This window comes from Sorex fumeus, unplaced genomic scaffold (assembly GCF_029834395.1).
Source record: "Sorex fumeus unplaced genomic scaffold, SorFum_2.1 ptg000007l, whole genome shotgun sequence".
NCBI lineage: Eukaryota > Metazoa > Chordata > Mammalia > Eulipotyphla > Soricidae > Sorex > Sorex fumeus.
The window spans coordinates 11472552-11495597 of record NW_026606064.1 but is presented as its reverse complement, the minus strand read 5'-3'; the positions used below and the strand labels follow the sequence as shown (position 1 = coordinate 11495597).

Sequence of the window (23046 nt, the reverse complement as noted above, 5' to 3'; positions counted from 1 at the left end):
AGCCCCCTCATGGGCCAAGCTAAGTTCTTTGGATTTAAGAAGCATCTCAAACATGACTTCCCAATTAACAGGGGAGAGAGTGAAGGCCAGAAAGTCTGGGTGGGCTGCCCATGGGCACATAGTGTGTGTGTGTGGGGGGGGGGCGTTGGGACTAGCCCCTCTCCTGACCACTCTGATGCTTCCTTATCAAGTTGCGCTTCCTGTTCTCAGAAGACTGAACCTCTGGTCCCTCTCCAGCCCTTGGTCATGGAACCAAAGACGAATAGCTCCCTTGCCCTTTATTGCGCTGGTTGTGCTCTGATTTGGGGTAAGAGTTTGAATTGCTTCTATCACCTAAGCTCCCATCTGGCTGGACCCCAGGTCCTGCCCTTCCCCCTTCTCCCTCCCCCCACCCCCCAAGTACTCTGTGCTCTCTACACACAGCCCAGGGTGATGGCACGTCCCTCCACAGTACAATGATGAGTCAATGAATGCTTCTGCCAGTGTAGGGCGTAGGGGGCTTTCTGGGCTGCCAAGAAAGGCTGCTTTAAGAGATGTGGAGCACCTGGGGAACTCCCCCATGCCCCTAAAAAGGGAAAAGGTGGAACTTATTAGCTGTTGCGCTTAAAAGCAGAGCATGCAGGCCCAACAACCGTGAACCAGCTTAGGAAGAAGTGCGAGGAAGGTTCCACTGGATTTTTGCCTGCAAAGACGTGAGTAGAAACAAAGATAAGGTCTGAGGGCTGGCTTGGCGTGGGGTGTGGTGGTGATACCAATGAAAAGTTGTGGATACTTCCTTGACAAGGGAGATACCTTGATCACAAAGGTGGTTTTCCCAGCGTGAGGCTGATCCATGGCTCTTGGGATGTGCCGACTCCTGTGATTTCCTCAAATATGGGAAACTTGGCTTGATTTGTGGTAGTGGGGGAGTGTGTTTACACTCTCCCTTAGGGAAAAAAATAAAGTTATGGAGCTCCCCGGCAAGCTATGGAGAGCCCAGCAAGCTACCGAGAGTATTCGATATGCCAGACACAGTAACAACAAAGTCTCCGATGGAGACGTTACTGGGCCCGCTCGAGCAAATCGACGATCAACGGGAGGGCCTTTACCTTTTTTACCTTTTATGGAGCTCCCCACCAAGTGTTATGCTTTAATGGTTCCTCTACCCTTACAGGAAGTTGTTTGTGATTGTGTTTCAGTCATATAGTGTTCCAACACCCATACAATTACCAATGTAATTTTCCCACTACCAACGGTCCCCGGTTCCCTCCCACCCTCCGACCCCCGCCTGCCACTGTGGTAGGCACTTTTCTTCTCTCTGTCTCTCTCTCTCTCTCTGTCTCTCTCTGTCTCTCTCTGTCTCTGTCTGTCTCTCTGTCTCTCTCTCTTGATGGGGACTGGTTAAGGGGATGTTGGAGGGCGGGGGAGATGGTACAGAGAGTAGGGCGCTTGCCTTGCACGCGGCTGACCTTGGTTTGACCCTGGCTCCCACTGTGGTCTCCCAAGTTCTGCCAGGGGTGATCTGAGTGCAGATCCAGGAGTGAGCCCTGAATGCAGCTGGGTATGGCCTCCCCCCAGACATAAACAAATAGAAGTGGGTTAAGGCTATTAAGTGGCTGTAAGCCTGAGCTTGATGTAGGCAGGTAGATAGGGAAAGACTCTCTGCAATGAAACAAAGTCTCATGGAAGAAGAATTCTAGGACTGACCCACCCTGTGGAGACAGAGAATAAAGACTTGATAAGACCATCCCCAGACCCTGAAGATATGGGCCTCCTCCCCATGAAATTCCTCCTTTCCGAAAACCCCCCTTTCAATCCGGTTAACTCCAGCGACCCAGCCCCAAGGAGATTCCAGAACATTCTGAGTCAGAAGATTCTCGAACCCCTTTCAATCCGGTTAACTCCAGCGACCCAGCCCCAAGGAGATTCCAGAACATTCCGAGTCAGAAGGATCTATAAGAACCAGCTCGAGAGCCCACTTGGCGCTCTCTCCACCCTCGGAGAAGCCCGCGTTCTCTCTGGACGTGTTTCTCTCTCTCTCTCTCTCTCTCTCTCTCTCTCTCTCTCTCTCTCTCTCTCTTACTATCTGCTTATCCCTTTCTCTCCCTCTCCAAAAGCCTCCAAATAAAACCTGTTACTTCACTGCTCGTCTACTCCTGAAATTCTTTTCTGCGAGCGAGACAAGAACCCCAGAAACCTCAGGTAAGGCTTGGGACTGGTCTCTCCTTTCCTGCAAAGAGCAAATTCTCGCCCCAGCTTGAGTCCGTGGCTCCCCGAGCAATCGGGTGGCGGGGATTAACTCCCGTGCCGAGAAGATCAAGCGGACTTCAGGTGTGGCTTGATGGCCACCTTGTGGGGCTGGCGGGGCTTAGGCCCGTGCCGAGCAGGTGCTCACTGCAGACTTTACCGGTCCTAGCCTACCCAGGGTCCCGGGTGGCAGAGGCGGGTGGGGAGAAAGTGGCCGTCTTTCTCCTCCCCACTTCACATAAGTCACCCGTGGGGCCCACCGACATCAAACTCAGCCACTGACCAAGGCATATAGACACAGGACAGATCTTCCTTCCTTCCTTTCTTTCTTTCTTTCTTTCTTTCTTTCTTTCTTTCTTTCTTTCTTTCTTTCTTAATTTTTATTAGTGAAACACCATGAGGTACAGTTGTAGACTTACAAATTTTTGTGCTTGGGTTTCAGTTATACGATGATCAAGTACCCATCCCTCCACCAGTGCCCATTCTCCACCACCAATGATCCCGGTATCCCTCCCACCCCCCCATCCTACCCTGCCTCTGTGGCAAGGCGTTCCCTTTTGTTCTCTCTCTCCTTTTGGGTGCTGTGGTTTGCAAAAGAGGCACTGAGTGGCAATCATGTTCGGTCTATAGTCTACTTTCAGCATGCATCTCCCATCTTGGGAGGATTCTCCCAACACCCTTTATTTGGTGCTCCCTTCTCTATCTGAACTGCCTTTTCCCCTAGCATGTGTGGCTGGCCTCCAAGCCATGGAGTGAACCTCCTGGTACTTATCTCGGCTAATCTTGGGTGTTAGTCTCCTATTTTGTTACTTTATGTTCCCCAGATGAATGCAATCTTTCTATGTCTGGACACAGGATAGATATTTCAAGGTTTTATTCACACACCAAAATACACTCATTCAAGGGACTCAATGCCGAGGGCACTCATACAGGGGATTTAGTGCTAAGGGCACTCATACACGGGATTCAGCGCTGAGGGTTTACAAAGCTAAGAGGCTTGGAACCCCAATGGCCCTCCAAGAGAGGTTTTGAAGCCCTGTTTTCTCCAGCCTACGTGCCTGGGTGCACTCTTTCTTGCCTGAGTGCCCCCTGCCATGGCCTTGAGCAAGCCAGCAGAGAGAGGGTCCAGAAGCAAAACAGAGCTGTTAACACATCTTGTTGTATTTACTTGAATCATCCCTGTTATCTGCAGTCAGATGTCTGGGCGTTTATTTTATGTCTGTGCCCTTGGGATCTGGCACGTTTTCCTTACTAGGTTGTAGACTCATGGCCCTGAGGCACAAAATGGGGTCTGGTTTTCCAAAATGGGGTTGCTGTGGTCTTGTTTCTTTCAAAGACTCATGCGCCAAACTCATCTTTCCTAATGTGAAAGTTCACTGTCTTTGTACTCAGTTTTCCTGTATAGATGAATTTTTTTGTGCCTTTTGGCAGACGTTCTCCTAAGCAGTGCTCAGAAGGCCTGGGAGCCAACTGGGCCTCGAATTGTTGCTCAGATGAAGGTAAGGCATTTGGTGGCAGAGTCCTGAATCTGGAGTTTCTGGGCCCTTGTCAGTAAATGCAGATGTGAGGTTTGGCTTATAGAGAATGGGGACAGCTGTTAGACCTCAGGCTTTGTACCCTGTGACTTTTTATACTTTGTTCTGGCTATTCTCTAAGAACAGGTGTATCTTAGATTTAGTTCAGTATTTTTGACTTCAGGTGAAAGGATGAACAATCAGAGGTTTTCAGAATATAGTCCTAGAAACGTGTTAGGACTGAAATTCTAATTGTTTCGTTTGGGGGTCATACCTGATGGGGACATTGATGCTGGGAAATGTGTCTTTTGTTTGTTTGTTTGTTTGTTTTTTTCCTTTTTGGGTCACACCTGGTGATGTTCAGATATTACTCCTGGCTCTGCACTCAGGAATTACTCCTGGCGGTGCTTGAGGGGACCATATGGGATGCTGGGGATAGAACCTGAGTCGCCATATGTGAGGCAAACGCCCTACTCACTGTACTATCTCTCTTCTCTGATGCTGGGAAATGTATACTGGTGGTGGTGGGGAATGAGTGTTGGAACACTGTATGACTGAAACCTAGTCATGAACATCTTTGTAAAGGTCTATCTCAGAGTGATTCAATAAAAAAAATCTTGGGAAAAATTTTATTGTTATTGAGTTGGAAGAATTATTTATGTATGGATATCAACCCCATGCTATATAAATAAATATATATAAATATATACACAAATATATATACACATGTAGTGCTTGTATTTTCTTCTATTTAATATGATATTCATTTCTTCTATTTAATACTGATGTTGATCAGTAACCAAGAGGTTACTTCTAGCTTTGACTCAGGATCACTACTGATAGGTTCGGGGGGGGGGACTATATGGGATGCTGGAGATTGAACTCAGGTCAGCAGCATGCAAGGCAAAAGCACTCCCTGGTGTACCAGCTCTCTGACCAATAGAACTAAGATTTTGCATCACCAAGCCCCATCGGATTGAAGCCTGGTGCTTGAATCTGGCTACCACTGGTCCTCACTAGTCCTCCAAGAGATTTCTGGAGAATGGTGAATGTTCAAGAACAATGGGTTTAGACACTGGAGTGATCATACAGCAGGTAGGACATTTGCCTTGCACAGGGCCAATCTGGGTTTGGTCCCTAGCATCTCATATGGCCCCCCTAAACCCACCAGGAGTGATCTCTGAACATGGAACCAGCAGTCAGCTCAGAGCATTGTTGGTATGACCCAAAGCCAAAAACACCACACCCCCGCGCCCCCCCCCCCCCCACACACATACACACACAGGCTCTAATTCTTGCTTTCCGGTAATGGGAACCCGGGGCAGCTGTCAGGATGGGCAGGCTGAATGGGTTAGTAGGGAATGGCTGAGCAATTCAGGCTCAGCCTTTGAGAGTCTGGCACGACTAGCTCACAGAGAAGTAGGTGGAACGAAGAGCCCATGTTCTAGGTTGGGGGCTGACAAACTTTATCTGTGAGATGTCCCCTGGGATGGAACTTGTAGGTCAGATCTGGTGGCTCAAGTCAGCATGTGTGTTAGGCAGAAACTGCCGTGAACAATGTGTAAACATACGTGACTCGTGTTCCAGCAAAACTGTGATCTACAAAAACAGGGGTAGACTGGATTGTGTCCTAGAATGGAAAACCTGTCTTCTGCCAGGATGCTGTACTTGGATATTTTTTATTTTTTTTGGGGGGGGTGGGGCACACCTGGTGGTGTTCAGGGACTACTCCTAGTGGGCTCTGGAAACCAGAGGGGTGCTGGGGGATCAAACCTGAATCTGCTGCATGCAAGGCAAGCCCCCTACCTGTTCTACAATCACTCAGGCTCCTCAAGGCTGGGTTTAAAGCAGGAGAATCTAGTTTTTGCTTTTTAAATTTAAATATTATTTGGGGGCGGGGCGGTGTGCATGGTTTGGGTCGCATATAAAGATGCTTGGGGCTGACTCCTGGATCTGTGCTCACTAGTGATTATCGATCACTCCTGACAGTGCTTGAGGGTGGGACCATATGTGGTGCTGGACATAGAACCTAGATCTCCTGCAAACAAGGCGAGTACTTGAATCCCTGTCCTATCCCCCTCAGAAACTGTCTTCTTGTTTTTCTTCCTCTTCTGTCTCTTCCTCTTCCGCCTCTTCCTCCTCTTCCTCCTCCTCCTTTTCTTCCACCTCTTCTTCCTCTGCTTCCTCTTCCTCCTCCTTCTTTTCTTCCTCCTCTTCCTCCTCCTCCTCCTTCTTCCTCCTCTTCCTCTTCCTCTTCCTCTTCTTCCTTTTCCTCCTTCTCTTTCTTCTGTTTTGGGCCTACACCTGGCAGTGCTCAGGTCTTACTCCTGGCTCTGCACTTGGGGATCACTCCTGATGGGGCTCAGGAGACAATAGGGGTACCAAGGATTTCAATAGTCAGACGTATGCAAGGCAACCACCTTACCGGCCGTATTATCACTCTGGCCCCAGAGTCCATTTCTTTCGCTAGCATCCTCTCCTGCAGGAATTGCTGTGATGATGTTCGAGGCGAGGCTCCACAGAGCAGGCCTCCCCCCACTACACGCCAATAGAGGCCCCAGGTACCCAGAGCCCGTGGCCAGGCTACATTCAGTCCGGGCCCCTAGTTAGTCTGGGCTTGGAGCCTCTGAGCTGCAATCAGGCCTCAAGCCCAGGGTGGAGACCTCAGGGACCAGCCTGAGAAGAGCCAGGGCCACCTTTGCCACACCTAAGGCGTTCTCTCTCCCTGTCTTCCTCTCTCTCTCTGCAGATTCCAGGCAGCCTGCAGAGGCCAGGACAAACCCCTCACTATGAGTCTTCCTTCTGGCGACCCCAGCATGGTGAGGGGCCAGGAGCTGAGAGTCTGGAGTGCATACACGCAGCTGCTTGAGTCACTCCTGCAGTTGGAGAAGGCCATCAAGGACCGTGTCGACCTGCTGATCCAGCCCCAGAGGCCTGTGTCGACAGAGGAGCAGGACACCAACCTGGGTCGCCTGATGCGCAGAGTGACCACTCTCCTGCAGTCTGGGGAGACCAGCCGGCCCCCCGCTGCTTCCCCGCACACTCCGAGGGCTGTGGGGGCCCATGCCCAGGACCAGCTCCAGCACCCGCCGGGCCCCCTGCGTGTGACGTATGTCAGCTCTGAGCTGTCCAATCGTGGGAATGACATCATGACATTACTCAACTTCAGCTTCCAGGATTTCATGTCTTTCCTAGGAGACAAGTTTCACAAAGACGAGAACCCTTTGGTGAGGAGGGCAGAGGGTGGGCACCTCGTGATATGGGGGTACCTTTTTAAAATTCTTGACTGTTTGGGTCACACACAAAGATGCTGGGGCTGGAGCAATAGCACAGCAGGTAGGGCATTTACCTGCATGCGGCCGACCCGGGTTCAATTCCTCCACTCCTCTCGGAGAGCCCAGTAAGCTACCGAGAGTATCCCACCCGCATGGCAAAGCCTGGCAAGCTTCCCATGGCGTATTCAATAAGCCAAGCACAGTAACAACAAGTCTCACACAGAGATGTTACTGGTGCCCACTTGAGCAAATCGATGAACAACGGGAGGACAGTGCTACAGTGCTCTGGTGGAAAGAAAGGGCCTCGTTAGTTATGAGGCTGCCAGATGGTGGGTGATGTGTGCTTCAGTGGCTTCTGTTTCTCTGTGGTCCAGGTGAGTCGGCCCCCACTGTCCTCTCCCTCTGCTGCAGACAAAAAGGCCTTCGGGGAGTAGAAATAGAAATGGGGGACCAGAGAAAATTATCCAGTGAACAGGGCATTCACCTTGCATGCGACTGACCCAGGTTTGATTCCTGGCATCCCATATCATTTCCCCTGCCACTGAGCACTGCCAGAAGTGATTTCTGAATGCAGAGCCAAGAGCAGCCCCTGAGCACCGCTGAGTGCTGAGCCCCCAAAACAAAGATAGAGATAATGGGTGCCCGGGAGATAATGGATCAGTGGCTCAAGCACCAGGTGGACCTTGCGTTGGATCCCGGGTGCACAGAATCCTGGCTTTTCTGCTGCCTGGGATCACGGGTGCTCCAAGCCACCTAAGTCAGGTGTGTGGGAGTAACTGTTCCCAACATGTGTGGCCACAGAAATGTGGCGGCTCCACCTCCAGGCATGTGACTCCAGAGAAGGAGAGGGGGTACAGGGAGGAGAGGAGAGCAGGAAAAAGGAGAGGGAAGAGAGAGAACACCCCGGCTGTTGAGTACAACCCTGGTTAAGTGGGCACCAAAGTACCATGGCCGAGGATGCAGCCCCTGGCGAGTCACATGACCCAGCATGTGTGCACCCTCTTGCCAGGGCAGCATCCACAGAGGGAAGGGAAGGGGACACGAAAAATGCAGCTGGGGACAAGAGAGGGCCTGGGGGAGCTAACTCCCCCCCATCCCGTCCCGGGCGCCGGATCGGGGGGTAAAATTCTGCTCGTTATGAAACTCTCTTGCTCCTTTCTACTAGGGCTCATAAAGGTAAAGGTAAAGGCCCTCCCGTTGATCGTCGATTTGCTCGAGCGGGCCCAGTAACGTCTCCATTGGAGACTTTGTTGTTACTGTGTCTGGCATATCGAATACTCTCGGTAGCTTGCCGGGCTCTCCGAGAGGGGCGGAGGAATCGAACTCGGGTCGACCATATTGGCCGCTTGTAAGGCGAACGCCCTACCCGCTGTGCTATCGCTCCAGCCCTAATGGAAATGTTTTACTCAAGGCTTGTGAGAATCAAGGCAAGTTGCATGAAGGAGTTAGGATAGTGTCTGGGGTCTGAGAACTCAGTGACTTAGCTGGTCCATAATCTATGTGGCCTTTGAGGGGGGACTTTGCAAGCTGTGAGATGTGTTGGGGTTCGAAGGGTGTTTTCCCACACAGGGCTGACCTGCCTCCCAGAACTGTGAGAATCTGCATTTTATTATTTTTTTAATTTATTTTTTAAAATTTATTTATTTATTGAATCACTGTGGGAAAAGTTACAAAGCTTTCAGGTTTAGGTCTCGGTCATGCAAATATCAAACACATTTCCCCTTACCAATACTTACTTTTCACCACGAAGAACCCCAATAAACCCCCACCCCCCACCCCTCCCAATGCCTGTGAGGCAGATGAATTCTAGTTAACACTCTATTTACTTTGACTAGATTCATTGTTTTGATAAAAGATGCACCATTATTATTTAGAGTTTACCCCCCCAAATCAAACATGCTGAAAAAGCATTGTGAAATAATTTGCTTTCTACAGCTAGGTTAAAGAATTAAATGATGTCTTGGTTTTGGATTTCTGCTATTTTACTTATTAACCCTGGAAGTATTTCTACTGAGAGTCAGATAATTAAGAGATTGGTTTCTGTGCTCTGGAGCCATGGCCATGCTGGAGAGCCGCTCGTGGCGGGCAACTGGTGACCTTGGTAGGGCATGAAGGACGAGCCGGGAACGCCCCCCTTCCCATGAGGTTTCAGTCGCCCCGTCACCACTGGCTCATACCTGGCTTTCCACAAGGCTCCCAAGTGGCTGCCATCTTTCTTTCCAGAGGGGAGAAGGCGGAAGGGACCAACACCCTTTCCCCTCCGGGCAGACATGGTGGCGTGGATTAACGCATAGTCTGTTCACTTTTCTGCTCCAAGCTGCTGGGCTCTGCATTAAGTCCTTGTGCTTCTGGGGCCATGGCTGTGCCGGAGAGCCACTCGTGGGGGGGCAACTGGTGACCTCGGTAGGGCGTGAAGGACGTGCATTTTATTTTTTTTATTATTATTTTTTCTGCTTTTTGGGTCACACCCGGCGATGCTCAGGGGTTACTCCTGGCTCATGCACACAGGATTTACTCCTGGCGGTGCTCGGGGGACCATATGGGATGCTGGGAATCGAACCCAGGTCGGCCATGTTGGCTAAGTGCAAGGCAAACACCCTACCTGCTGTGCTATCATTCCAGCCCCGAGAATCTGCATTTTAAACTCATGCCCCTGATTTTTTTACCCCACATGCAAGGGCTGGAGGGCTGATCTCAGCTTCCTTCCCTTTCCAGGGCTTCATTAACCTGGGGGTCTGCGAGAACAAGCTCTGCTCCGATCTGGTGACCAAGAGAGTAAGTTAAATCTCGAGCTGGGATGCCCCCTGTCCTGGCCCACATCCCCTGGAAGTTCTTTTGCTTGTGGTAGAGCCAGGAGTGAGCTGTGGGGAGTCTGGGGGAGGAGGAGGGGGAGGGGAAGCAGCTTCTAGAATAGCTTCTCTGTCTGGAGGTGTCCTCTGGACCAGTAAACGGTGGCCACAGGAATCAGTAGCCTAAGGCAGGGCTGGGGAGGTCACTCGCTACTGCCGGTGAATTCTACAACTTGGATAGCCCATGACAGAAAAACTTGGGTCACCGTTCATGAGCCTTCACGGAGTTCTCCATAAAGGCGGACTGGATACCCTCTCCCCTTCCAGAAGATGCTGTGTTGGAGAACAAATATGGCAAACACATAGCTTTGGAGCAAGAGGGAGCCCTCATCTGGCTGTCTCACGCTCTTTTCATCAACAGCTGAGCCAGAAGGACATGGACCTCATTGAGGACACCTTGCTGCAGTACCCCGACAGGAGAGGTCACCCATTGTGAGTGCTCGCCCCCTGGTCTCCCGGGTCCCACGCTCCTGGCTTCCTTTGGAGAAAGATTCCTTGTTAGTCACCTCCCTATCCCTGGTGGAGCTCTTATTTATTTATTTATTTATTTATTATTATTATTATTGGAGTGATAGCACAGCAGGTAGGTTGTTTGCCTTGCACGCGGCCAGCCCGGGTTCAATTCCTCCATCCCTTGCCCAAGAGCCTGGCAAGCTACCAAGAGTATCCCGTCCAGATGGCAGAATCTGGCAAGCTCCCCATGGCATATTCAATATGCCAAAAACAGTAACAAGAAGTCTCACAATGGAGACATTACTGGTGCCTGCTTGAGCAAATCGATGAACAATGGGAGGAGAGTGCTACGGTGCTATTACTATTATTATTATTATTACTATTGCAGCCTACTGTCAGTAGGCAACAAATTATAGAGAAATATATATATTGGAAAGCTCTTGGAGAGCCCAGCAAACTACCGAGAGAGTATCCTGCCCGCACGGCAGAACCTGGCAAGCTACCGGAAGCATATTCGATATGCCAAAAGCAGTAATAATATCGAGTCTCATTCCCCTGACCCTGAAAGCGCCTCCAATATGGCACCGTTGGGAAGAAGGAGTAAGGAGAGGCTGCCAAAATCTCAGGGCTGGGACAAATGGAGACGTTACTGGTGCCTGCCCGAGTAAATCCATGAACAATGAGATGACAGTGATACAGTGACTATTTCAGGGGACAAGAGAGGTTTGGGCCATACCTACTATGCTCAGGGGTCACTCCTGATAGTTCTTGGGAATATCAAATGTGGTCATGGGGAATCAAACCTGAGTTGACCACATGCAAGACAAGTGCCTTATCGATTATACCCTCTCCAATCTTAACTCATATTTCTTGGGGTAACAAGTTCTAGAAAATTCCTAGAGCAAAGCATTCTCAGGAGGCAGCCTGGTGTAGCATGGATGGTGCTGCTCTGCCCTTCAAAGGGCCCAAACCCTCACTGGCCATCGAGAGCCGCAGTCTCGTCATGGCTGGGGTTGGAGAGAGCCTTGCGCTCTGTCATGGTCTGAGTCTAGACGATCGTGGGTGAGGAAGGGGCCCCGGGCTGGGGATGGATTCTCTGGCTCTGTCGACAGCCTGCGGAAGGAAGTGGCCTGGTTCCTGACCCACTACTGCAATTCCCATGCCCCGCTGGACCCGGAAAATGTGAGTCACGGTGGAGGGCTGGCTTCCGGCGAGGGATGCACTCTGTTTTCTAGAAGGTTCAGGAAGAACTTCTGGAGTCCCTTGGGGTCAAACCAGGGTGAAGGCCACTGGATCCCGGTTGTCCCTGCACTCTAGGGTGGGTGGGGGACTCAGGGGCATCCCCACCCTGTTGTACCCCTGGGGGTGGGATTTCAACTTCCGCCTCCTGTGACTTGCAGGTGGTCGTTCTGAATGGCAGCAGTGCTGTCTTCTCTGCGCTGGTCACTGTTCTGTGCGACCCGGGAGGTGAGTTGAAGGCAGGGGAAGCCTGGGTCAGCAGGAGAAAAAACTTCATGCGAGGACCATCCTGGACTCCCACATTCTTGGACATTTTTATTTTTGGGTTACACTTGGCATTGCATAGGGGTTACTCCTGGCTCTGCACTCAGGAATTACTCTTGGCGGTGCTTGGGGGCACCATATGGGATGCCGGGCATTGAACCCGGGTTGGCCACGTGCAAGGCAAATGTCCTACTCGCTGTACTATCACTGCAGCCCCATTCTCAGCCATCCTTGTGCATCCCTGTCAGGAGACGGTGGGGTTTGAGTCTGTCTTTGGATCACGTGATGAGTGCCTGTACCAATAGGCGTGTGGCAGCCTCATGGTTCTTAGCTGGGCTTTGGGGCACCACCGTGTAGAGCCCTGGTAAACTGGTTTCCACCATGTGTTTCTCAACCAAGGGGTCATATAGCTGCTCCTGGATATTCCAAGGGGGCCACAGGTGAAAGCTGCCTAAGTAAGGGGACACAGTATGAGACTCCGGGGCTGGAAAAAGCTTGAGAAGCACTGGTGTGTGCAGTATAAGTGATGTATGGCCCCTCCTTTTCTTCCAAAAAAAGGTGAATCCATTCTAGACCAAATTAAGGCTGAGAGACCAGTTCTCGGTCTTCTTCGGCGGGTGTCTCCAGAGCACAGCTCAGGAGATCTGGGGCACCCCATTGGGATTCTCTGCTGACTGGACCGTCATTTCAGCATGAGGGTTCGAGGATGTGTTGTGGCTTGGGCCTTGCAGTGCTGGGGGTTAGCTGGGTCACCCTGATGGTGCTGGGGGTTGAACCCTGCCATGATCAGGGTGGTACTGGGAATCGAACCCAGGTCTGGCACTCTCACCCTAAGGGCTGCTCTGTTTCCCGGTGCCTCAGTCTCCCTCTCACCCCCACCCACACATGTGTCTCAGAGCACTCGGGAGCTCAGGCCAGCTGGGGAGCAGTGACTATCAGGGGCACTTGAAGGTACAGGAACTTGGTCAGTTCACTCAGCTGTGTGGAGGCAGAATCCTCCGGAGACTGTCATGCACCAGCTGACAGGCCCATGGGACACATGTCCTAGATTCCAGACTCACCACAATGCCTACCCCCTTGCTAGTGCATCCCTAAAGAATCTGGATTGGGGCTGGAGTGATAGCACAGAGGGTAGGGCACTTGCCTTGCATGCGGAAGACCCAGGTTCGATCCCTGGCATCTCATATGGTCCCTGGAGCACCGCCAGAAGGACCCAGGTGTGACCCAAAAAGAAAAGAAAAAAAAAAGACTCTGGATTGTTCCCCCATATAGAGAATAACTTCTAGAACAACCAAGCCTAAAGGCACCAACACCCTCCCCCTCCCCCAAAGTAGGAAACATGGGCTAACCTCACTCAGGTCAGCTGGTGGCTTTACTACTGGACTAGGAGGGGGAGGGTCACTGGGGGGTTCTGTCCGAATCCCTGCACTGACAGCCTTGTCTCTCGGCACCTCCAGAGGCCATTCTGACCCCCACCCCTTTCTACGGCCCCTTCGCCTTGACTGCTAGCCTGTACACCAAAGTCCATCTGATCCCCGTCCACCTGGACAGTGAGGTCAGTACTGCGGGGGGGGGCACCCCTACTCTGCCCACGGGAGCAATGGGATGTTCTTTGGTCCATTGGAAGATGGCAGAGCCCTTGCTCTTGCCCGCTCTACATGGTGGCAGGCCAAGGACGGAGACAGGAGGCTGAGGAGTGCACACGTGATGCAAGCAAAGGGTTGTCCGGAGTTTATGGGGGGGAAGAATTGCACTTCTCTGATGGGCAATTGGGCTGGAGTGATAGCACAGCGGGTAGGGTGGTTGCCTTGCACACAGCCAACATGGGCCCGAGTTCGATTCCTCTGCCCCTCTCGGAGAGCCCGGCAAGCTACCGAGAGTATCTCGCCCGCATAGCAGAGCCTGGCAAGCTCCCCGTGACATATTCAATATGCCAAACACAGTAACAATTGTCACAATGGAGAGGTTACTGGGCCCGCTCGAGCAAATCGATAAACAATGGGAGGACAGTGACAGTGACAGTGATGGGCAATTCTCACACAGCACTGTCTTCTAGGTCAGTGAAGAGAACCCACGGCCGTTCCAGCTCACCGTGGACAAGCTGGAGCAAGCCCTCTGGGATGCTCAGCTGAAAGTAAGGAGGTGCCCCTCTTCAGGAAGGCTGGGTGCATTTTGGCTCCCCAGGTCCTACGGGATCCTTTCGGCAAAGGCAGGAGGCGGTGGCTACGGAGCCCTGAGCTCTGACCTCTCCCCACCGGGGCAGGTGCTCCCGTCTCCTGCTCGGCTTGACTCTTCTATACTGAGGCTCCCAGTATGATCGCAGCTGCACTGGGAGCGGGAGCTCAAATGCACTTGAAGTAGCAGTGATTCGCGTTCCTTCTGTGATGTTTGATTCTTTTCAGGGGAAGAAGGTCAAAGGCTTTTTGCTCATCAACCCTCAGAACCCTCTGGGAGATGTTTACTCCCGAGATTCCCTGCAGGAATTCCTGGAATTTGCCAAGAGGTAGGAGTTCTGTCCCCAAAGACGAATGTCATCTCTAAAATTAGAGAAAAATTGGAGAGGAAAGGGAGGTTTTCATCTCATGGAGTTCAGAACCGGAAATAACTGACTGGAAATAATCTTACTTGATCTGGTGCTCCTCAAAATTAGGGAGCGCTAACTGCAGAGAGGAGAGATGCCCCCATGTGCTTCTCACTTCAAACTTTTCTGTCTTTTCTTCCCTCTCTTCTTTTCTTTTCCTTTTCTTTTCCTTTCCCTTCCCCTTTTCCTCTCCTTTTTGTTTTCTGGGCCACACCCAGCAGAGCTGAGGGCTTACTCCTGTCTCTACTCAGGAATTTCTCCTAGCAGTGCTCGGGGCACCAGATGGGATGCCAGGGATTGAACTTGCTGGGTGCAAGGCCGATGCCTTACCTGTGGTACTACATCACTCTGGTCCCATCCCTTTCTACATTTCTACAGACACCTAATAATCCAATCTCACCATTATAATTTGCTAAAGGTCTGCTGTTGTTTGAGGCAAGGGAGGCATACCCAGCAGTGCTCAGGCCTTACTCCTGGTTCTGTGCTCAGGAATAACTTCTGGTGGGCTCAGGGGGCCATATGAGATACAGGAGATCACACCCAGGTTGGCTGTGTGCAAGGCCTATACCCTACCTAGGTTTAATCACCCCTGTGTCAGAAGTTTTGCAAACCTTCTTAAATAGTGCAAGAGGCTGTGGCCTGGAATGCTGAGGAAGTCAGGCTCTCAGGGTTTGTGGAGTGAAGGTGTCCCCTTTCTTGTTCTAGTCCTATAGACACATCAGCTATCTTTGTTTTCCCGAATCAGTGCTCTTGGTAAAAAAAAAAGTGACTCTTTCCTAAAACAAACTGAAGAACTAAGCAGATGAATGGCAGAGCACGGGGCTGAGAGAGAAGACTGTGAACTATGCACCGGCATCGGACCAAACCAAGTTCAATGCCCAGCAGTAGAGCCTGCTAATCGAGGGAGTTAACGCTCTCTCTCAAACTTAGTTTCTTCATTTGCAAAATGAGGATAAGAGCACAGTTGCAGGGGCCAAAGAAATAGTACAGTGGGTAAAAGAGGATTTTTGCCTTGCATGCAGCTGACTCTGCGTTTGATCCCCCGTATCACATACAAGCCTCAAAATCCTGCCTGCAGTAATCTTTGGGTATAGTCAGGAGTAAACCCCGATCACCCCCGCGACAGAAACACACAAAGTAGTATTTCAGAGGCTGTTGGGAGAATACGTAAATCTCTAGAAACTCTCAACCCACAAAAAACACACCTGCTATTGGATTGAGACCGTGGGTGAGTAGGAGCGCCGAACTATACCAGACCAAAAATCTCTCTGGAACTCTCCCTCCCTTCCACCACTGGCTGCTCTTGCTGGTGGAGATAAGGGTGTCACCTGTGTCTTTTGATGTCCATTCCACGTATTCCCTAATCCCAAGCCGATTCTGTGAGTATGTTCTATTTACTAGCCCCTTTCACCTTGCCATGCCCTCGGAAGGACGGACGCGCAGTAGGAGTATTTGATGTCTATCCAGAAAGCCATGGAGGAGAGCGTAGGCCAGAGACGAGACCTGGTTATTCTTTTGTCCCGCTGCAGAAACAACCTTCACATGATCGTTGACGAGCGTTACCTGCTGTCTGTGTTCGACGAATCCGTCACGTTCCACAGTGTTCTAAGTCTCAGGCGGTGAGTGTGTCCCTAGGTGAGGGGAGCTGTGGGCGAAGCTTAGGTGCGTCCACTTCTAACTGGCTGGAAATGGAGCTGAGTGCCGGCGTGGTGTGACAAGCCAGACATCGCTCTTCTTGGAGGGCAAGGCAGGAAGTCATAAATGCCATACACAAGGTTGGGATTGGAACTTCGTATGTGTCTGTGTGTGTCTGTCTCTGTGTGTCTGTGTGTCTCTGTGTGTGTTGGCATGTCTGTGTGTCTGTGTGTGTGTCTGTGTGTGTCTATGTGTGTGTGTCTGTCTCTGTGTGTCTGTCTCTGTGTGTCTGTCTCTGTGCATCTGTCTGTCTCTGTGCATCTGTCTGTCTCTGTGCATCTGTCTGTCTCTGTGCATCTGTCTCTGTGTGTCTGTCTGTCTCTGTGTGTGTGTGTGTTGGCATGTCTGTGTGTCTGTGTGTCAGCGTGTCTGTGTGTTGGCGTGTCTGTGTGTCTGTGTGTCTGCGTGTCTATGTATCTTGTATCTGTCTGTGTGTCTGTGTGTCTGCATGTCTGCCTCTATGTCACTCTGCATGTGTGTCTGCATGTGTGTCTATGTGTGTATGTGTGGGGGGAAGGTAGTGGTGGGAGCCACACCCAGTATTATTAGGGTTTACTCATGGCTCTGTGCTCAGGGTTTCATTCCTGGTAGTACTCAGAGAGCCATATGGAGTGCTGGGGACCAAACCTGGGCCTGCCGCATGCAAGCCAAGTGCCCAAACCACTGAACTATCTCCAGCCCTGGTGTTTTTTTTTGGGGGGGGGGGGTTGGTCTTTTTTTTTTTTTTTTTGGCCAGTTTTCTTTTTGTATCTGGTCCACACCTGGCAGTACTCAGGGGTCACTCCTGGCAGGGTTGAGAGGAACTATATGAAGTGCTGCGAATTAACCCCGTGTTGGCCACATGTTAGACAAGCATCTCACCCTCTGTACTCTCTGTTTCCTTTGCCAATAACTCTCTTTTTTAAAAAAAAAGGTATTGTGCCTTGCAATAATGTTAATGGTAATTGCATGTAGAGATCATTTAGCAGGGTCTTTTTTTTTAATTAGGAGAGCTCTGGGAGAGGGGAGCATTAGGGAAGAGCTTAAAGGTTAATGCCTGGCCCTGGAGCAGGATCCCAGGTGCCTGGCAGGAGGGTGGGCTGACTGGGCAGGAAGAACCATGTGAGCAATGGCAAGGTGGTAAGAAATGGCGAATGTGTTTAGAAATGGTGGGACCCTGCTTTGGATGAGCCAACTACCAAGGAAGGGGGCATTGGACCTGCTGCCACAAAACTCCTAAGCCACATCCATGCCCCTTGGAAGGATGGGAATGGTTGCCAGGGCACTAGAAATATCTGGTGACTGTCTAGGAAGACCATGGAAAGAGGAGTGACACTGGAGTGACATTGCAATGGGTAGGGCATTTGCTTGCACGTGCTCAACCTGGGTTTAACTCCGTCACACCACCTATAGTCCCATGAGCACTGCCAGGGGTGATCACTGAGCCTAGAGCCAGGAATAATTCATGATCACCACCAGGTGTGGCCCCCACCCAAAAGAGAAAGATGATAAAAGGGAGCTAAGTTGAGCTTAGCTCTCTTTTAGCTATTTTCAAGTTCTTTTCTCTTTGCCTAGCTGTTCTCTCAGAACTCATGGGGAACCCTCCTAGGCCTTCACAGATGGGTCCCCAGGAACTGCCCCATCTGCTTCTCCAAGGACAAGCCTATAGTGGCTACCTGTCTTTTCTTACCCTCAAATTAACATTTTTTAAATTTAATTTAATTTATTTTTTATTTTGTAATTTTAATAAAATTGTTCACAATAATGTATTACATCCAATATTCTAACACCAATCTTACCACCATTACATCTTCCCACCATCACTTTTTTTTTTAATTTTCCCAACCACCACCCAAGTCTGCCCCCATAGCCGGCCCTAAATAATTTATTTTGTATTGCTTGTTATGAATAGTTCGTTAAAAATGATCAAAAAAGGTATTTTAGAAGAAAGAGTGTGAAGATTGTTGTATCTCACCCTGGAGCCATTAAACCCTTGTATAAGAGATTACTAGCATATTGTTACAGGTTGAGCTTTGTGTGCTAATATTGTTTTAATCGATACTGGTTGCCTTCTACTTTACATCCTATCCAGTGTGGTGTGCTACTTCTGGTACACCAGTGGTATAGAGTATGGGATGTTGCATGGCTGCGTGGCTGAGCACTCTAAAAATTCTAAGATTTTAAGTAAGGTGATACAGACAGAGTTAAATTTTAAACTGGATGATGACTTTGAGTTCTGGAGGCATCTCTGCAGCTTGTTGATCTCTTCCGAGATTTATTTGTGAGTCTCTAGATTATGGCCAGTTAATGAGTTTGGAGTGATAGCACAGCGGGTAGGGCGTCTGCCTTGCACGCAGCCAACATGGCCGACCCAAGTTCGATTCCTCCGCCCCTCTCGGAGAGCCCGGCAAGCTACCGAGAGTATTCGATATGCCAGACACAGTAACAACAAAGTCTCCAATGGAGATGTTACTGGGCCTGCTCGAGCAAATCGATGATCAATGGGAGGGCCTTTACCTTACTTACTTAATGAGTTTATATAGGGTTAAGGAGCTTATATGGTGCCAGAGTTAGTTCGTGGGCGTCACGGCCAGAATTCTGGAAGAACGGGGACATGGGGGCACCCATCCTTGACTCTGTGAGAGCCTGGAGATTTAGGTCACAAAAGCTGCATACCTGAGTTTTTCAGCAGATTCATCTGGATGAGGCTTATCCGAGCCTGTGGAGATCCATGTGAGCATGGCGGAGATTGGGTTCTGGAGGTTTTCAGCTGCCAGGGCTCCTTGGGATGGGTGGAGGACTCACCTTCCCCTCCAAGGTGCCCCAGATATGTTGATTTCCTGTAATAACTGGGTCCAAGGTTCCTTAAATCTTCGAGACCTTCTGGGTCCTGGAGTTTGGGAAGGACCCCAAGTCTACTTCCTTCCTTCTCCCAAATCTTGAGTCATCACCCCGCAAATAGTTCTCCCTAATCTTGGTTGAACTCTTTCCTCTCCAGTTTGCCTGACCTCTCAAGGACCCATGTGATCTGGAGTACCAGCAAGGTGGGTCCCCAGCCTCTGTTCTTGGGGACTGGGAAGGAAGTGGGTGGGTGGAGGGACCCAGAGCAGAAGGGAGACACAACAGGTGGTCCCTCCTCGACTTCTCACTAGGACTTTGGCATCGCTGGTTTCCGCTTTGGGGCTCTGTACACCCACAGTAAGGAGTTGGCTGCAGCCGTGGGCTCCTTGGGCTTCCTCCATGGCCTCTCGGGCATCACTCAGTACAAGCTGAGCCGACTGCTTCAGGACAGAGGTACTGAGCGTACCTCTTGGCTGTACTGTAAGGTCATGGGAAAGTCCTGATTTGGATTGTGCGTCTCCGTGTCTTTGGTTCAGAGATCCTGTCCCAGGGCAGGGAGAATGAGGGAGGGGATGGAGAGACATCAAGGTGCTGGTCTGCAATGCATGATGGACTTTAATTTCTGTGATTCACCTGGGAAGAAACAGTCTATTGTGCTCTAAGGTGGGGGATTTAGGAATCCGTCTTCAGGAAAAGGTCTGTTTCCTCTCCCCCTCACCCCCCACCCTGCTTGCTTCAGGCCAAGATCGCAAAGAAACACCCTGACTTCTCAAGCAGGACTTGAAGGTGAAATGAATCTTTCAAAATCATGCCCAAAGGAGAGTTGTTCACATGGACAAGTGGGTGTGTCTGGATCCAGGGTGCTGGCTTCACCGATCTCTTTGGCTCTTGACTGAACGAGGGCTGGCTTCAGAGGCAACTTCCACTCTTGAAAGCCTTGGCTTCAAATGCAACTAAGGCCTCCTTTAAATTTGCTCTAACGAAGCAGATGTCAGGCTGGAAGATTTATTTTTATTTTATTTAGGAGTAGAGAGTTTGGGGGTCACCTCTGCTGGTGCACAGGGGCTATTTCTGGCTCTAGTCACGAGTGACTGCTGGCTGTACTTGGGGAACATTAAATCATTCCAGGGATCGAACCAGGGTTGGCCTGAATGCAAGGCAATTGCCTTACCTCTTGTACAATCTCTCTAGCCCAGGCTGGAAGATTTAAATAGAATGCTGGCATCTAACAAGACAAGCCACCATGTAATTAGATCCTCTGATTCAGAAAAGTTGTTTTCAGCTTTGGGCATTGTGGCGAGGGACTGGGGGAAGCTGGAGGGGTGAAAGGGAAGAAAGAGAAGCCCATGGGACATTTCCCTCCATAGTGCCAACCCCTTTGATGTATGGCAAAAATAGATGCCCAGAACTTCAATACTACTTCTCAACCTCAGATGCATTTGGGTATTACCTGGGGAGCTGAAGTACTAATGCCTGGGACCCGTCCTCAAAAACTCTGACGACAGAGAGCCTGAGCGTGAGGACTACAGCCCTGCCTGCCCATGCAGTTCTTTTTTATTTTGCTTTTGGGGTCACACCTGGCTATGCACAGGGGTTACTCCTGGCTCTGCACTCAGGAATTACTCTTGGCGGTGCTCAGGGGACCATATGGGATGCCTGGAATCAAACCCGGGTTGGCCGCATGCAAGACAAATGCCCTACCTGCCATAGTATCACTTCAGCCCCCTGTATAGTTCTAACTGGTGGCAGAGAAACCCTGGTGGGCAGCTCTTGGACCAGGGGGTATAGAGCCCAGCTAGCAGACAGGGAGGGCTGTGTGTACCTACCCGATGCCCAGCCAACAGCAGCAGTAGTACCCCCTCATTTGGGGGACACCCCAACTCCTTGAGTCAGCGGTACCAGACCAGATGAAACTGGAGGATTAGTGAAGATGTCTCCAGACCAGATCTCTGTACCAGAGTTGTAGGTAAGAGGTGAGTGTGCCAGGTATAGATGCTGCCAATCCAGGAGCAGAAGTAGCTGGCACAGGTGGCACATTTGGTTAAGAACAGCCTGGTAAGGTCAGGGAGGAAGTAGTGACTTTCTGGTGCGTGCTTGCCTTGCATGTGGCTGATCCCTCTTTACATCCCAAACACGGCCAGGGAACATTCCTGAGCTCAGTCAGGAATAGCGACAGAGCACTCACTGTCAGGTGTGACCCCACCCCCTACCCTCCCACCTAATCCTTTAAAAATGAAGCCCCTGGAAGATCTCCTTCACGAGACCGGTGATCCTCTTTGCCTACCCCTCCAGAATGGATCAACCGGGTGTTCCTGCCCACCAGCCATAACCGGCTGCAGGCTGCTCACAAGTATACCACGATCTGCCTCCAAGGACTGGGCATCCCTTTTCTCAAACGTGGCTCCGGTCTCTCCATCTGGATCAACTTGCGAAAGGTGAGCTCTGAGAGTGAGGTCCAGGGGCTGGAGTGGTAGCATGGTGGGTAGGGCATTTGCCTTGCATGCGGCCAACCCGGGTTCGATTCCCAGCATCCCATATGGTCCCCCAAGTACCACCAGGAGTAATTCCTGAGTGCATGAGCCAGGAGTAACCCCTGTGCATCGCCAGGGGTGACCCCCCCCCCAAAGAAAGAGAGAGTGAGGTCCAGCGGCTGTTGGGCACTCCTGCCTGCTGGGTCCAGGGCCCATCTCTATCCCTCTGTCCCCTCAGTACCTGAACCCATGTACATTTGACCAAGAGCTGTGTCTCCATCGCCGCTTTCTGGACCACAAGGTGATTCTGTGCCCCGGCAAGGCCTGCATGTGCTCAGAACCGGGCTGGTTCTGCCTCGTCTTTGCAGAGAAGCTACCCCAGCTGGAACAGGGTGAGTCAGGTTGACCTCCCAATCAGGCCTCCCTGTGTGAACCCTTGTCAGCCTCTAACTCCAGGTCTGCTCTACCCTCTGCTCCTGTTTTCACATTCAGAGTGAAGCTGCTTTGTAAAGAGGAAGTGATAGGTGCCTGGGACCCATCAGGGTTTTGTTTTTGGGGGGGGTGGGGCTGATAAGAAGCTGACAAGAAGTGGTGCTTGCTGTCCAGTGGGAGACGGACAGGCAGAAAACGCCCAGATGTTCCACCACATGCACACCCTGCTCTACCCACTGACAGCAAGTGGTGAAGAACATTCTTGTTGTTACCCTTTCTTTTTCTTTATTTTTTGGGGGGTCACATCGGTGATGTTCAGGGGTTATTCCTGGCTCTGCATTCAGGAATCACTCCTGGCGGTGTTTGGGGGACCATATGGGATGCTGGGGATCAAACCCGGGTCGCCCATGTGCAAGGCAAACACCCTACCCACTGTATTATCTATCGCTCCGGCCCTGGTGAAAAATATTCTTGTTAGAGGAAAAACCTTTAGGGCAAATGTAGAGAGCAGATTGGAGCCACGGGAGAGGCAGAGGGAAGATGAATGAGGCCACGGCCCTAGCGAAGCTGTAGCATTTGGCAGACATCAGGCAGGCAGACGCTTAGACCCCGAAATGTGAAAAGAAGTCACTGGGGATGAGAGGTGGCGGGGCCTGGAAATCCCACCCCTCCAACGAGACTAACATGCAGCATTGGGCCTGGATGTGTTTCATGCCACCTACAAACTGGCTAAATTGATTCTCTATTCCTACCTTGGGCCCGTAGGCCTATTTCGGCTACAACAGGCACTCCTGGAGCAAGAGCAGGAACTTACGGAGAGACTGGTGGCCAACACCATGAGGGAGTGAGCTCTGCTCCCAGCCATGGAACCCCTGACCCCAAGGCACCCATTGGAATCTTCAAGGCTGGGGCCACAGTCTGGCACTGAGACAAGACAGGGGTGCTGGCCCCACCTGGCCCATCCTCCTTCTCCAACAAAGCATCTGTCACTTTTAGAAATGCGTCTTTTTAAGCCTTTGATCATGGTGTGTGTGAATGGGTATCAGAGTGAAACATTTTGATAGGGCTTCAGGGAGGGATAGCTGAGAGCATTATTGGGGCGCTCTGGTTTCTTGGATGAGTTTGTATTTATATTTGCTTTTCTAATAAAGTCTTTATTCTCTTACATTCTAGACCTGTCTTATTTCTGGTTCCTGTTCTTTATTTTCTTTGGGGGACCTGGGTCCT

At 50.8% G+C, this 23046-nt stretch overlaps 1 protein-coding gene and 1 non-coding gene across 2 annotated transcripts; both read left to right on the top strand.

The window, feature by feature from the left end:
• The first annotated feature begins 768 nt into the window (after positions 1-768).
• Positions 769-929, top strand: LOC130016733 (U1 spliceosomal RNA). Its single transcript, XR_008791260.1, has one exon. It is a non-coding gene; the product is annotated as a U1 spliceosomal RNA (small nuclear RNA).
• Positions 930-6529: 5600 nt separating this feature from the next.
• On the top strand, positions 6530-22683 carry LOC130043044 (probable inactive 1-aminocyclopropane-1-carboxylate synthase-like protein 2). Its single transcript, XM_056135338.1, has 14 exons — positions 6530-6967; positions 9731-9790; positions 10226-10296; positions 11430-11499; positions 11718-11784; positions 13278-13375; positions 13877-13954; positions 14223-14323; positions 15931-16020; positions 19074-19119; positions 19228-19369; positions 21209-21351; positions 21626-21779; positions 22585-22683. The coding sequence occupies exons 1-14, from the start codon at positions 6530-6532 to the stop codon at positions 22665-22667; spliced, it is 1641 nt and encodes a 546-aa protein (XP_055991313.1). The 3' UTR covers positions 22668-22683.
• Positions 22684-23046: the final 363 nt, after the last annotated feature.